The sequence below is a fragment of the Gymnodraco acuticeps genome, unplaced genomic scaffold (genome assembly GCF_902827175.1).
Source record: "Gymnodraco acuticeps unplaced genomic scaffold, fGymAcu1.1, whole genome shotgun sequence".
NCBI lineage: Eukaryota > Metazoa > Chordata > Actinopteri > Perciformes > Bathydraconidae > Gymnodraco > Gymnodraco acuticeps.
The window spans coordinates 3,072,765-3,087,039 of record NW_022992160.1 but is presented as its reverse complement, the minus strand read 5'-3'; the positions used below and the strand labels follow the sequence as shown (position 1 = coordinate 3,087,039).

The window sequence follows — 14,275 nt, the reverse complement described above, 5'->3', positions numbered from 1 at the left end:
CACAATGCAACTCAATACCATCTTGTCCTCCTGAATGATAAGATAAGATCAGACAAGATAAGATGAGACAAGGCAAGATAACATAAGATAATATAACGAAATATAATATAAAATAAGATAGACGTTATTGTCGCAGCGGTACATTTGCTTAGACATCAGTGTGTGCAGTAATAGATCACAGCAAAACAGTTAAAAAAGACAACAAATAGCCCAAATGTATTTATCAATTGCACATAGCTATCAAACTTCATCAGAAGAAATGCACACACAGTGCATGAAACAACAGTGATCAATGCCAATTTCAATGCCAAGCCAAATTCTTTCAGCCCCACACCTACTGTTTACAAGAAAACCCTCTTGCACAGAAGAAGCAATTCAACACAGCCTAAAGTTGATTAGGCTTTCTTGTGACAAGTAAAGTACTGTAGGCTGCACTTCCTGACCACCATGCAGTGCATGTCTTTTTTGACAGAGAACAGCTTTACACATCAGCCAACTTTACAGCATGTATGGACAGAATAACTAAAGCCTCTGTTGATTTTGTAATATATATGTTCCTGGTCTCTGAAATGTACTACAGTAAAACAGGAAACACGGTGGATGAAAGTATATCAATCTTGAAATCTAGATTTGTTGTTATTTGTTCATTTTATGTTCTAACCAAATTATTAGTTTTTTGGGAAACTATAGCCAAACTTGGATGTGTATTTTCTTTGTAAATTGTAAATTGTGTAACTTATCTTTAAGTTCATGCATACTTATTAATTGTTTATATATAATTTAGAATCAGTAATATTTTTGTTTACCAATTTGACACTGCTTTAGTTTGTATAGTACAACAATTTTCATGTTTCATTTCATTATTATTATTATTTTGTATTATTGTTTTATACATTTGAAATAAATCAAATCAAATATTAAGCTTTGGCTCTTTACTTGCTGTAACAATGTCAATGTCCCCTATGTGTGACGAATGATTCTGATTATAAGACTGATTGTGAAGACAAGTCCTAATTTGAGGAGCTTCTAAGTCCTACACAACTATTATAATATGATATTGTATTATAAATAATTATAAATATTATAATTATATGTCTTATGCTCACAAATTGAGTTTGCAAAAGTTATTATCAAAGACATTATCTTTGAGATTTGGAGAGGGGATATTTTTTGGGGGACATCAAACTGGCGGAGTTAACATTTGACCCAAAGGAAGAGGAACTCAAAAACTAACATGTACTAAACCCAAAAATTAAATGCGTTTTAAGTTTAAACCTTAACCCATAGTAGTAATATAAAGGTTGAACCAGGTTAGACAAAGGTTAAACCTGGTTAGACTAGGCCCAGGTCGCTGTGAGTACTTTGGGCCCGTCCTCCTCCTCTGTGTATCCCCGCCCTCTTTAGTTTATAAAAGAGCCGAGCAGCATCAGTCGGTTAGCTCAGCCAGACGCTGCAGCCGGAGAGACGCAACATGGCGGAGAGAGGCAGCGAGAAGCCGCGGTCCGAATGTTCTCCAGCCCCGCTGTAGAACTGTTCGGTGTTGGCCAGGTTTTACCGCTTTAAGGCGAATGGAGACAACTTCAAGAGACAAACGGCTGTGGAAAATAGTCGCGAGGGAGCTATCTGAGATGAGCCGACACGCGACAGGTAGGAGAGACAAGTGTGCACGCGACAAAGCTTCTCACCCACAGTGATGATAACAAGCTTATGTATTTCACTTCAGAAGTTCTAGTTCATGCCGCACCACTTTACAGAGTGCTGCTCATCAGCCAGATTTTCTTTCCAAAGGCTGTGAGGAATTTGCTGGACCGATTCCTCCAGTGGTCATATTTCAAGGATTGTTGGAATTTCTTGCCGGGTGTGTTTTCAATAAAAATAATAACTTTCAGGCGTCCAGGGGTCGGTGCAGGAGTGCCCCCCCCCCTCCCCGCCGCTGCCTGCGGATCATGTGCTCCACTCTGCAGCCGTGTTGTTCCCTGGTAGCTATCACTCCTCCATACTGTTATTTCTATTACCAGAGGTGGGAAGTAACTAAGTACATTTACTCAAGCACTGTACTTGAGTACAATTGTTGATACTTATACTTTATATATATATACTTATACTTTTATGAGTATTTCAATTGTGTACTACTACTATGTACTTATACTCCACTACAGTTCATAGGTAAATGGTGTACTTTTCCTCCACTACATGTAATCCCTTTAGTTACTTCACAGATGTGGATGAATGATGTGAAATATAATCAAGTGTTGAATCAGACTTTAGTTCCACCTGGAGTAAATCCACCAGCTACCCTGCAGTATACAAAGTCATTCAAAGTAGCTGCACCTTTACCAGCTTTGAGAACACTTTCATGATTAGAAAACATATCATGTATATTATTCTGAAACGGACCAATCTGCATTGTGAGTACTTTTACTTTTGGTACTTTCACTATATGTTGAGGCTAATACTGTTTTACTTTAGTAACATTTTGATGCAGGACTTTTACTTGTAACAGAGTATTCCTACACGCTGGTACTTGTACTTTTACTTAAGTTCAAGATCTGAGTACTTCTCCCACCTCTGTCTGTTTCTGTAATGTGGCTGTGCTGCATTCAGTGGCAAGCTTATCCAGGAATAGGAAATGCTTATTAAGAATTATAGAGCTTATCTCAGCCCTTTTTTATTCATTGTTTAAAAATTATGACATTACTGCATGACACATTGAAGTGTTGACAATAATCCCTGACATTTTTTGATCATAATAGAAAGATATATTGTATTTTTAATAAGGTAATCAACAGAGCATGTGCTTGAATACAAAATGTTGGAATGTTTTAATCATTCTTTTTTTTCAGCTAAACATTTTTAAGATTTTTTTTTGTATCCGTCCGTACAGGTGCTTTTGATCAACATGGCTGCCCTTTGATCGTGTTTCCAGTAGAGGAACAAGCCAAACTCTCCTCAGAACTCAGCAAAGCAGAAGTGGTGGACTTCATAAATCACTTTCTGGGTCTGCACAAGTAAGAGCAGTCAGGCAGGCTTATTGTGATGATGTGAATGAGAGGGAGGTGTACTAATGGGTGCATGGTTCTCTCTCAACAGTAGGAAGCAGGAGAAGGAGGGCTTGGTGTCAGTGGTGGCTGATCTGAGGCATGCATCCCTCCAAACCTCCAGGTTCATTGCTGAGACTCTGCTCCTGCTCGAGGTAAGCTCCTGGCAGAGTGCACTGTGGGAAGCTGCTGTGGAGGATGGCCTGCAGCAGCTTCCAATGGTTGTGCATATGATGGATATGTGGTTTCAGAACAAAGCACCTATAGATGGCCATAGTAATGGCTTCAGAAAAGGATGGCATGTATGTGAAGGATTACCGATGCAAGCATGACCATTGGAAAAACTGGATAACGTCCATTATGGTACGATACAATAATACTTGTCAGATCAGGTCTGACATTTTTCTTGCATCACAGCAGCTCCATTTGCTACATCGAACAAGGACAAATATTAAGACGCAATACAAGGAAAACAAACATTAAACATACTATCACTGAAGAGAAAACATGCTCAAGGCGTCTAAAGTACAACAGACCTGGGATTTAGCTCTGTATTTCATTTGAGGGTTAAAAGGTGCGCAAAGTAGTGCTTCGATCTAACTTGATTAAATCGTGGGACCCTGTATCTCTGCTTTGGTTCCATGTGTTGCAGCCCACTGTACTGCCTGCACTGCCTCTCCCTGTTCAGACCCTCTCAGCAGACTTATCATTCACACAGCTCGGCTTTAGGACCATGGAAGGTTTTTACTCAAATGAAACCTCTGGAGTTTGAACATTCAGAATACAAAAGGTAATCATTGATATTGTCTGCTGTCGGAGGATTCCAGCCTGCTGTTTTACAGACTCCTTTCTGCTTTGAAGGTTTAGTCCGTCTCCTTTCTGCTTTGAAGGTTTAGTCCGTCTCCTTTCTGCTTTGAAGGGTTAGTCCGTCTCCTTTCTGCTTTGAAGGATTAGTCCGTCTCCTTTCTGCTTTGAAGGTTTAGTCCGTCTCCTTTCTGCTTTGAAGGTTTAGTCCGTCTCCTTTCTGCTTTGAAGGTTTAGTCCGTCTCCTTTCTGCTTTGAAGGTTTAGTCCGTCTCCTTTCTGCTTTGAAGGTTTAGTCCGTCTCCTTTCTGCTTTGAAGGTTTAGTCCGTCTCCTTTCTGCTTTGAAGGTTTAGTCCGTCTCCTTTCTGCTTTGAAGGTTTAGTCCGTCTCCTTTCTGCTTTGAAGGTTTAGTCAGATGTCAGATTTATGAGTGATGGGCTTTAAAAAACACTTTCTTCTTGCCTTCAGGGTTCCCCCGCCTGCAAAACCCTACTAGCCAGATGCTGACTGCTAGCAGTTAACACAAGTGACAGCCGGGAGCTTTTGGGTGCGTTTGTATTTGGGACATTGTTTAAATTAAATGTTGTTGTTTTAGTACTTTTACTCTACTGTGCAATGACAATAAAGTTCAATCTAATCTTAATACTCCGATCTTATTTAGCAGTTGTTTTCCCCCAGTGATGCTTTACAACATAGTCTTTCATGTGATATTGTACTGCTTTCTTATTGGATTCCCAGCAGCCTGCTAAAGATTGATCTCAGAGAATTTGGAAGTTGTTCAAGGCAATAATCAGCTTTTACTCGACTAATACATAAGCACTTTTTTTATTTGGTTTGGAGTCTAAAATAACTTAATCTTTCTGTGGCATGAGGGAATCAACACATTTTAAAGTTGACCCTTTTAAAAAAGGTGTGTGTACGTTGCTGAGTGAAGGATAGAGGAAGAGATGAATGGACAGACTGAACACTTGGCTTGTTTTCTTAATCTGTCTTCTTCTTGTGGTGGTTTTTCCTCTTATGTAGACAGGACAGTAGAGTATTGAAATGAGGGGGGAGGATGGCTATGACATGTTCACAGTGACTAAGTACATTTATTCAAATACTGTACTTGAATACAATTCTGAAGTACTTGTACTTTGAGTATTTTAATGTTTTGATACTTTGTACTACTACCCAACTACAATTCAGAGGTAAATGGTGTACTTTTCCTCCACTACACGTATTTAATACCTTTAGTTACTTTACAGATGAATGATGTGAAATATAACCAAGTGTTGAATCAGACTTTAGTTCCACCTGGAGTAAATCCACCAGCTACCCTGCAGTATACAAAGTCATTCAAACTAGCTGCACCTTTACCAGCTTTGAGAACACTTTCATGATCAATCATTATAAAACATATCATATATATTATTCTGAAATAAACCAATCTGCACAATCACTACTTTTGGTACTTTAAGTATATTTTGATGATACATTTCTACTTTTACATTTTGAATGCACAACTTCTACTTGTAGCAGAGTATTCTTACACTCTGGTACTTGTACTTTTACTTAAGTACAAGATCCTAGTACTTTTCCCACCTCTGCATGTTCAGCATTGTAAACCCCTAACATAACACACTGAATGATGAACAGTAACCCAGGGTTCTGTCTCCCATTAGTGTTGAATAATAGCACTGCCTGTACAATATTTGTCCTTGAAGCTGCATTGTGACCTTGCATACACCATTGCTGAATTCATTAACCGACCGCAATAGCTCACTTACTGCTGGATTCAGCCCAACTGTTCAGATGTCATTGCCTGTGGTCAGAGAATAGTCCAACTGAAGCAGAATACTGAATTAGGGCTGTGCAGAATGTCTCGTCCTGAAGTGAGCATTCTTCCCCGCTGCAGGACAGATAAGACTGGTATTTCATCTAACCTTGCATGTTGAAAGTGAAGTATTGTACCGTTTTGACACATGCATTAACAGAGCTTTTGTGAAACCACAGCTTGGTGTTTCTGTCTGAATTATGCATGAAAGACTTGGAGTGTGTCCTTTGCACACGGCACAGTGACGCCCCCACCTTGTGACTGCAGAGCTCTCTCCTGGAGCAGAAATGTATATTGACTCAAAGATCTGAAGTTTGAGCTGATCTTCAAAGTACCAAGTGCGTCATATCTGTGCTCATGGTGGAACCCTGTGAGTGTGGGAGAGAGAAAGTGTGTGTTTGTGTGTCACATGCATAGCTGGTCACATGCTTTGGGTTTTTGAATAGAAAAGCCAGAGTGAAATTGCAGTAAATGAGCACAATTATGTAGAGATGCTGCATTTTGACTCCCAGATCCCAGAGGTGTGGACTCGAGTCACATGACTTGGACTCGAGTCACCAATTTGATGACTTGAGACTCGACTTGACAAAATCACAAAACACTTGCGACTCGACTTGGACTTGAACACCAATGACTCGGGACTTGACTTGGACTTGAGCCTTCTGACTTGAGGTGACTTGCTACTTTAATTCAGAGGTCTCCAACACGCCGATCGTGAGCTGCTGCTAGAAGAGCAGACTCCCATCGGGGAGAGCAGACTCTTCAGCCGCTCCTACTCTTGCTGAGAATCCTTGCAGGCAGGGGCGGGACTTTATTTAGCTGGGCCACCATGCGGCCAATCATATGCGAGGACACACTGGGATCATACCATTATGTGAAAGAAGGGTGGGGGGCACAGAAGGTGTAGTGGTACAGGCCAGCTGCACAGAGCGACGGGGAGACGGATTTAAATGCAAGCGCGTCGGAAAAAGTCAAGAAATGAGCGAAAACCGAAAAGAAGCAGCATCTGGCTGCTTTTCAATGATATTGGAGAAAGCAAAGCTGAGTGCAGGATTTGTAAAAATGAAAATAACCTTTTTTGGTGGGAGAAGTTCAGATCTTGTACTTGAGTACAAAAGTACCAGAGTGTAGGAATACTCGGTTACAATAAAAAGTCCTGCATTCAAAATGTTACAAGTAAAAGTACAAAAGTATTGGCATCAAAATATAGTTAAAGTACCACCTGCAGAGGGATCTAGATGCAGGTGTTCTTTTCTCCATAGAGACCGCCTCGCTGCACATTATCCCTTGCATAAAGATAGATTGTGGGTCCCTTATAACATGTTGTACACAGTGGAAATAAACATTCTGGTTACCTCAACATCAGGGATCTTATACATTAAACTCCTTCTAAATCAAACCGTCACAGTAGCCTGATCCCTCTTAAATTAGAAAAACACACGTTACCTTACCAGCAGAGAGAAAATGGATTAAATTATTAATGTGACTAATAAAGAGCAATTTGATTGTTAAGTATTATTCTGTGGATCGATGTCATTACATTTGGTGAAAAACACATAATGACTTGTTTAAGACTCGTTTTGTCAAAGTTTAGGACTTGGACTTGACTTGAACTTGCCCATCCTGACTTGAGACTCGACTCGGACTTGAGCGCAAAGACTTGAGACTCGACTCGGACTTGAGCGCAAAGACTTGAGACTCGACTCGGACTTGAGCGCAAAGACTTGAGACTCGACTCGGACTTGAGCGCAAAGACTTGAGACTTGACTCGGACTTGCAAAACAATGACTTGGTCCCACAGATCCACACTTCTCACATATTTCTGTTGTTGCATACTGACATGCTTTAGTGAGAAAACTCAATGATCATGCGGTGTGTTGGTGTTTCATCCCATCTTGATATGGTGTTGCTTTCCACGACTAATAGATTTGTCTTAAAGATGCGTGAAATTTTTATCAATAATTGCTTAAACGCTCACTGAAACACAGCCCTTTGGACCCTGATTGACACTTTACTAAATGTCAGTAAATATTGGTAATTTGATTGACTGCACATATAATCCTTAAGAGTACCTGGGGATACACACGATGCACAGTGGGCAGTCGATGTGGGCTCAAAAGGATCCAACAGCAGAATGTAGCCCCGACAGGTTGATCTGGGCCTGTCTGTTGTGGCCATGGTTCAAATGGCACCAACTGGCCAATTAACACTCTTCTCTTTTCCAAATGAAATGATTACAAAAGAAAGTGTTCTGAGTTGAGTCTTTTCTTCTCTAGCTGCACAAGAGGACCGTCCACAGTGTGTACATAATTCAGCCCAAAAAGAAGGATGTTGTGAAGCTGTTGCTGAAGCTCCTGGCTCCGTCAAAGTGCTACACTGCCTCCTTCAAGGTGAAGGACACCACACACGCCGTCGCCCTGGATCTGATTTAGATTTGGTTCAGTAGGTAACGCTGTTCTCATCTTTTTGCAGAAAGTCCTTCTGAAAGAAATCTCAGAGCTCTCCAACTACATTGACCGAAGCCAGCTAACGCCATCACTGGGCGGCTACCTCGTGTACTGCCACCAGAGCTGGGTGGCCTTCATTAAGGTAACATTTGTTGTGTCATACCTCTGCTAATTGCTATAACCTTGAATGCCTCCAAGGGTACACTAGTGCTGCAGCTAAGGCTAGTTTCTAAAGTCTGAGCTGTCCGAGGGTAATGCGTGTTTTCTTAAATCTGCTTTGTGTACTCTAGTGAGGGTCCCAGCCCTTCGTATGTGGCACTCAGTGAAACATGTTGGACCCCCCTGAGCTAAAAACTAGGAAGATCAGTGCGATACTGATATGAGAGTGACTCAGAACAAACCTCCTGAGTCTGTCTGATGATCAGCAAGAGGGCTGAACACAATGCAACATTGTTCTGCTGTGTACTCACAAATACACGCTCACTAACACTCATACACTGAGTTAATGTAACTTACAATACTACAGCCACATATTTATTCCACCTATTTGTGTTTGAAGTATTGCTCCTCTGTGATGAAGAGTAGTCTCCTCTCACATGTGAGGATTCATTCATGAGTGCTCCCCGTCTATTGTTCGTTACCGTGGTGAAGCTTGTGCAAATGCCTCGCGTGATCAGCTGACCCTATTAGCAAGTGAAAGGAGCCCCCTCTTCCTATTACATTATACATTCATTCATGTTCATCTGGGGCATTGGGCCATGGTGACAGCATGCATTCACAATGGCAGCGCTCTGCCTATAGGAGACCTATTCAGGAGGATACCCTGCTTTATCTGCGCTAGACCTACATTTGGGTTCAGGGTGTTGAGTGATTGCAAAAACGTATGCTGTGCAAAAATCATTCAAGTCGGGGGCTGTTGGTGCACATAGTGTAACTAACAATATCACAACAAATAAGAACACTTCCCAAACGTATCAAAGACGTGAAAGCCAGTAAATAGAGATAATCATTAGAAAGTAAAAATCACACAATATTATTAAAGCGAGCAAAATACAGTTGTATTCTCACTTGCCCCTGAGGGCTGCCATTAAACCTAATCAAAGAAATGATTACATTTAAAATGGTACGTGGACCAAATAACATGTTTTGAAGCGCGTTTACATATACAGCATTCACTGGCAGCGGCTGCCACACAAGGTGCACCCACTAAGCCAGGGGTCTCCAACCTTTTTTAGGATGAGAGCTACTTTCACAAAACAAAACAAGTCGTGAGCTACTTTTACTCTTTTGTTAGTTTTTTGCAGTGTATATATTTAGCACATTATATGCTGACCTTTAACCTTTGTGTGCTGTTTGGGTCTGTGGGACCCGTTTTCAGTGTTTACTAAAAGAACATGTTACAATTAAATTATATTAACCTGCTTTATTTGGGGGTGGACCTCACCTCCTCTAGGGGGGTCTGGGGGCATACACCCCCGGGAAGATTTTTTGTTTTTAAATGTTGAAGTTAAAAGCATCAATCTGCTGCACTTTGAGCACAACATGAATGTATGGATACAGCTCTCAACACTCAGATGAAAGGGAGCTGTATACTTTTCAATAATCCAAACATCTTTAGAATATGATCACAACCAATAACAAATCATTTAAACTTGTTTATTCATATCTTATGTTACCTAGTTAGCATTCTATCTTTTTCTTTATGCATATTTTACTAATCACTCCCCTTTTAAACTGTTTTTTGTTATTTGTACTGTCCTATAGTACACATTGGAATGATTTCTTACTTTATATTAAATAGATAAAGGTGTCCTCTCTCTCTCTCGCGCTCACAGAGGCTGTGTGCTCCTCCGTGGCGATGACGGCTTGCGTTAAAAAATAATAATAAACATATTTGTAAAGTGGGGGGACACGAACGGGATTTAGAAAAGTGGGGGGGACATGTCCCCCCTGTCCCCAGTGGAGATTACGCCGTGTGTGCGTCAAGTGCAATGAATAAATGTGCAAGTTGCAACACACAGAGTAAAGCTCTGCCCCTCATGTGTTGTATAGGCTGGCATCAAAGCTGGTAAAGGTGCAGCTAGTTTGAATGACTTTGTATACTGCAGGGTAGCTGGTGGATTTACTCCAGGTGGAACCAAAGTCTGATGTACTTAGTTACTTTACCCCACTGTTTATAACGGATATGACACTGACTGGCCCTGTGCTCCCTGCAGGAGGTGGATGAGTTTGTTCAGGACTTCCTGTCGGTGGTCCAGCGGCTGCCCTCGTGTATCTCCACCCTGCATGCTCTGTCCAGGCTGCCGCTGCCCTCCACCTCCAGAGAGCTGCAGCACTTCTGCTGCACCAACGAAGCCACGTTCCTGCAGCTCAGGAGGTCAGACTCTCCACTGTTCTCCTACTCCACCTAAAGCCCAGTGCTGGTTCAGGACATCTGAGTGCATTTTATTGACTGCAGAATCAAAAAATCAGGTGAATGTAAGGTTAGCTGACGTGATTCATTTCATTATTTACTCTACTTCTCTGTAAAGGAAAACTGCAAAGTGACTTGTTAAACCTCAAGTGTTAATGGTACCTTGAATGTCAACCGCAAAACAGCATTTAATTTACAAAGGCAGCCTATTCCATCGGAATGAGACTACAATGCAGGAAGTTAAATCTGTAGGCAAGTGTAACACATTTCCACGAAGAACCAAGAAACCCAACACTTTAGTGTTCCCCGCAGGGAGCTGGGTCTGGATGAGCTGCTGAGGCACTGTGAGGGTATCGTGGAGAAGCTGCGGCACCCTGAGAAGGAGCCCTGCTACCAGGCCATGGCCGGCACCGCCCTCTTCAGCCACACCGCCTTCGACATGCTGCGGAACCACAGCAGGTACTGCAGCTCCCACAGGGCTCAGTTACAGAGAGATGCTTTTATCTTAACCCTCTGTGAAAACACTTCACACACATTCCCTAACATGTTGCAATAGCCCTGTCGCACAGCAGCTGGAGCACCTCGTCCAGATAGGCTCCACTAGTAAGGTGTTTGTAAGCTGCAAAAAATGTGGCTCTTCTTTCTTTTTACAAAATTTGTATTGATTTTGCTTTTTGCAATCTCAGTAATGACATAGCTGATACACGACAAAGATATAATTACAAAGCACAACCAACAAACAAACAAAAGACAAAATGATTTTTTTTAAAAAACGAATCAATAGGAAAACGGTTCCGTTTCCTAGGAGATGACAAGTTATCTCTTTTATGATTGTCAGTTATGATTTTCAGGCAGTTCCTTTAACAATGATAGCCAATAAATCAGGCCCAAGGGTAAAGAGGCTTTGGCTGCTGACGGTGAGGTTAGTCCTTAAAATCACTTTGATCCCATTTGCTGGATCTGTCCCTGGATCTATGAATACTTCCTGATGCTCTGCCTCCTCCTGGCTCCCAGCAGCATTTACAGGACCAGGTGACCTTTACCAAACATAGGCAGCACTAACTCAAAAGAAGTCCATATGTTACTGCTCTGGGTTTTACTGCATTATTTTGTCTCAAATGTTATCAAAACATATCTTGGTGTACAGTTTAGCAGTCAAATGTAAAAGTTTTGGATCTGGCCACCATGATAGAAACGGAGTTCAAAGTTTATCAGGGTGTCCACGGGGGTCTTAAAAAGTATTAAAAGTTGATAAATGAATTTAGCGAAAATTAAGGCTATTAAAAAGTTTTTAAAAGTATTAAACGGGATTTTCCAAGGTATTAAATGTTGTGGTTTGTTTTCAATAAGTGTATGAGTCCAAAGAGGTTGTATTCTACAGTGTGCCTGAATGTAATCATTACGTAGGTGTGTAGTGTGATTCTGTGTAGTTTATTTATGGCATCCCGTTGGACGTCATCTGAACAGGACATCGCGCGCTCACTGCTTGATGGCGTGCGAAGGTCCGTTTACGCCGGTTGTTAAGCAACATCATTATGGGGAAATGCAAGTCTGCGTCCAAATGGTTGGAAGATAAGGAGGAAGGACAATCAATACTGAATATAGTCAATGTGAGGTAAAGTGTGTCGCCAAGGTAACTGGTTAAAACTCCAAGTGGCGATGAGGTCTTAAAATGTCTGGAAAGGGTCTTAAAAAAGGTCTTGAAAGGTCTTACATTTGACTTCAGGATTCCTGCATACACCCTGATTATGTATATAGCCAAATATCACACACGTGTTTGTCTCAGATTATCAAACATAAATTACAGTGCTAAAAGATGTCAAATTAAATGAAAATAATGAAAAGACAAAATAGTGTAAAATACAAATAAAATGAGAGAACGCAACGAAAATCTAATAAAATACCCAAAATGTGGAACCCAGGAGGACAAACAGGGAATCATCTGAAACAGCTCTAAATCCAGGCTTTATTAAACAGGGATGTCTTCAGTGTTCTCTTAGATGTTTGGACACGGTCTGCCTCAAACAGGAAGTTGGTCCCAGAGAAAGGGAGCCTGGCAGCTGACAGATCGGACTCCTGATCTGGTTTTGCAGACTCTGGGCAGCACTAACAGACCTGCACTCTGGCAGCGTGCTAATGATGTGCTAAAGGGGCCAACATGAACATTTACGATATCAGCTGTTAGTGATGATCTCTCTGGTATTTCTCAGGATCTGTGCAGCGGTGGAGAAGGTGGAGCAGCTGTGGCAGCAGGCCTTCTCTAAGGCCCGCCTCCAGCTGCAGGTGTTCCAGCTGCGAGAGGATGCTCTACAGGTGGGTCTGACCGGGCTCCTGCTTCCTTATAACATTGATTCATTGCGTAGCAACAGTGTTTCCACTTTATACATTTGATGAGCTCCTCGGCTCATGAGTCACACGATCATGATATCTTCTGGAAATGATACCAGTGTCCGGCACACAGGCCAACACACGGAGCCGAGCAGAGACACATTTAACATCAGGAAGATACTGCAATAACGAGACATATAACAAAGTAATGGAGTCTGTTTGGAGAAAAGCTTTCAATATATCAAACTGCCGTTATCTTTGAAATCTTTCTTATGTCTAGTCTATCGTAGATGGACACATAGTTTGGTAATTACTGTGACACTAAATCATTTGTACTGCAATGTGTTTCAATAATGAATTCCAAAGAGTTGGCAAGGGGGTGTGATGGCCCTGGTTACCGAACGTCTCCTTCATTTAAAAGCAGAATATTGTGTAATACCCAATCATCTGATGTGTGTAGGGCTGTGTGTGTTAGCTTGCTGAGGCTCTTTCTCCGAGGACAAAGAGTTGCCGTTAGTGAAGCATTTTTAATACATTTGATAAATGATGATGGTGTATCAACACAGTTGGGACTAGATAAACTGGTAAACGCTACTCATGAAGCAGCTTAAGATGGCTCCTAAGATAAAAAACTGTTAGGAGTAGGAAGGAATTTAAAAACTCAATGTGTCTTAAGCAGAGCACAAGATGTCGGGAAGACATTTCAATGTTAAATCTCGTTGGTGAAATGCTCTAAATACTCAAATGAGCAGCATGCAAACAGTCATGCTCCTGCTGAAGTAGTCCTGTGTTTCCAAACTGGCTACTTGTCAATTATGAATTACATTTCCTCCGTGTTATCTTTACAATTATTTTATAAAATGGCTTTTAATATTTCAGTTTGTGTTTAATGCCATTAGTTATTCATTTACTCGGTGTGTGTTCTTTCATACCCTTTCCTGTATGAAATTGCACTTTTTGTCATTTGAAAAGAACTGTACAAATAGAGCGTATCTTTATGATTACACCTTTTGATTTGATGCCCACTATCACTCAGAGTTATTGCATTGTTTTTAATTGACCATTTACACCTCTTTAAAATAATAGTCTCATACGTAGCAGCGGATCAAACGGCTCCTCCTGAGAGTTGCTCAGTCTCTCGGAGCGTTTCCCTGAATCCCTCCTAAGCCTGGAGCTTTGCTCAAATATCTCAGAGTTCTCCCAGGATGATGTGAGCTCTGTCCCAGGAGCTCGACACTTTAACACAATCATTCAAATCCTGGTACTCTTTGGTACTCCGTTATGATCTTCAACTGTCCTGCATGTTCTTCTTATGGAGTGGGTGATTATTTATACTCTACGCTTTATACATAGTCAAACCAGACGGACCCAAGTTGATATGAACTTGATCTAACCAGTATGCAAAGACGTCTCTGTACCTTTCCTTTAG

The 14,275-nt window shown here is 41.3% G+C and overlaps 1 protein-coding gene across 1 annotated transcript; it reads left to right on the top strand.

The window, feature by feature from the left end:
• Positions 1-1,432: 1,432 nt before the first annotated feature.
• si:ch211-241j12.4 (uncharacterized protein KIAA1755 homolog) lies at positions 1,433-10,901 on the top strand. Its single transcript, XM_034204516.1, has 7 exons — positions 1,433-1,647; positions 1,890-1,979; positions 2,885-3,008; positions 3,091-3,193; positions 7,935-8,048; positions 8,131-8,247; positions 10,322-10,901. Exons 1-7 carry the CDS (start codon positions 1,569-1,571, stop codon positions 10,514-10,516), a joined length of 822 nt encoding a protein of 273 aa, XP_034060407.1. The 5' UTR covers positions 1,433-1,568; the 3' UTR covers positions 10,517-10,901.
• Positions 10,902-14,275: the final 3,374 nt, after the last annotated feature.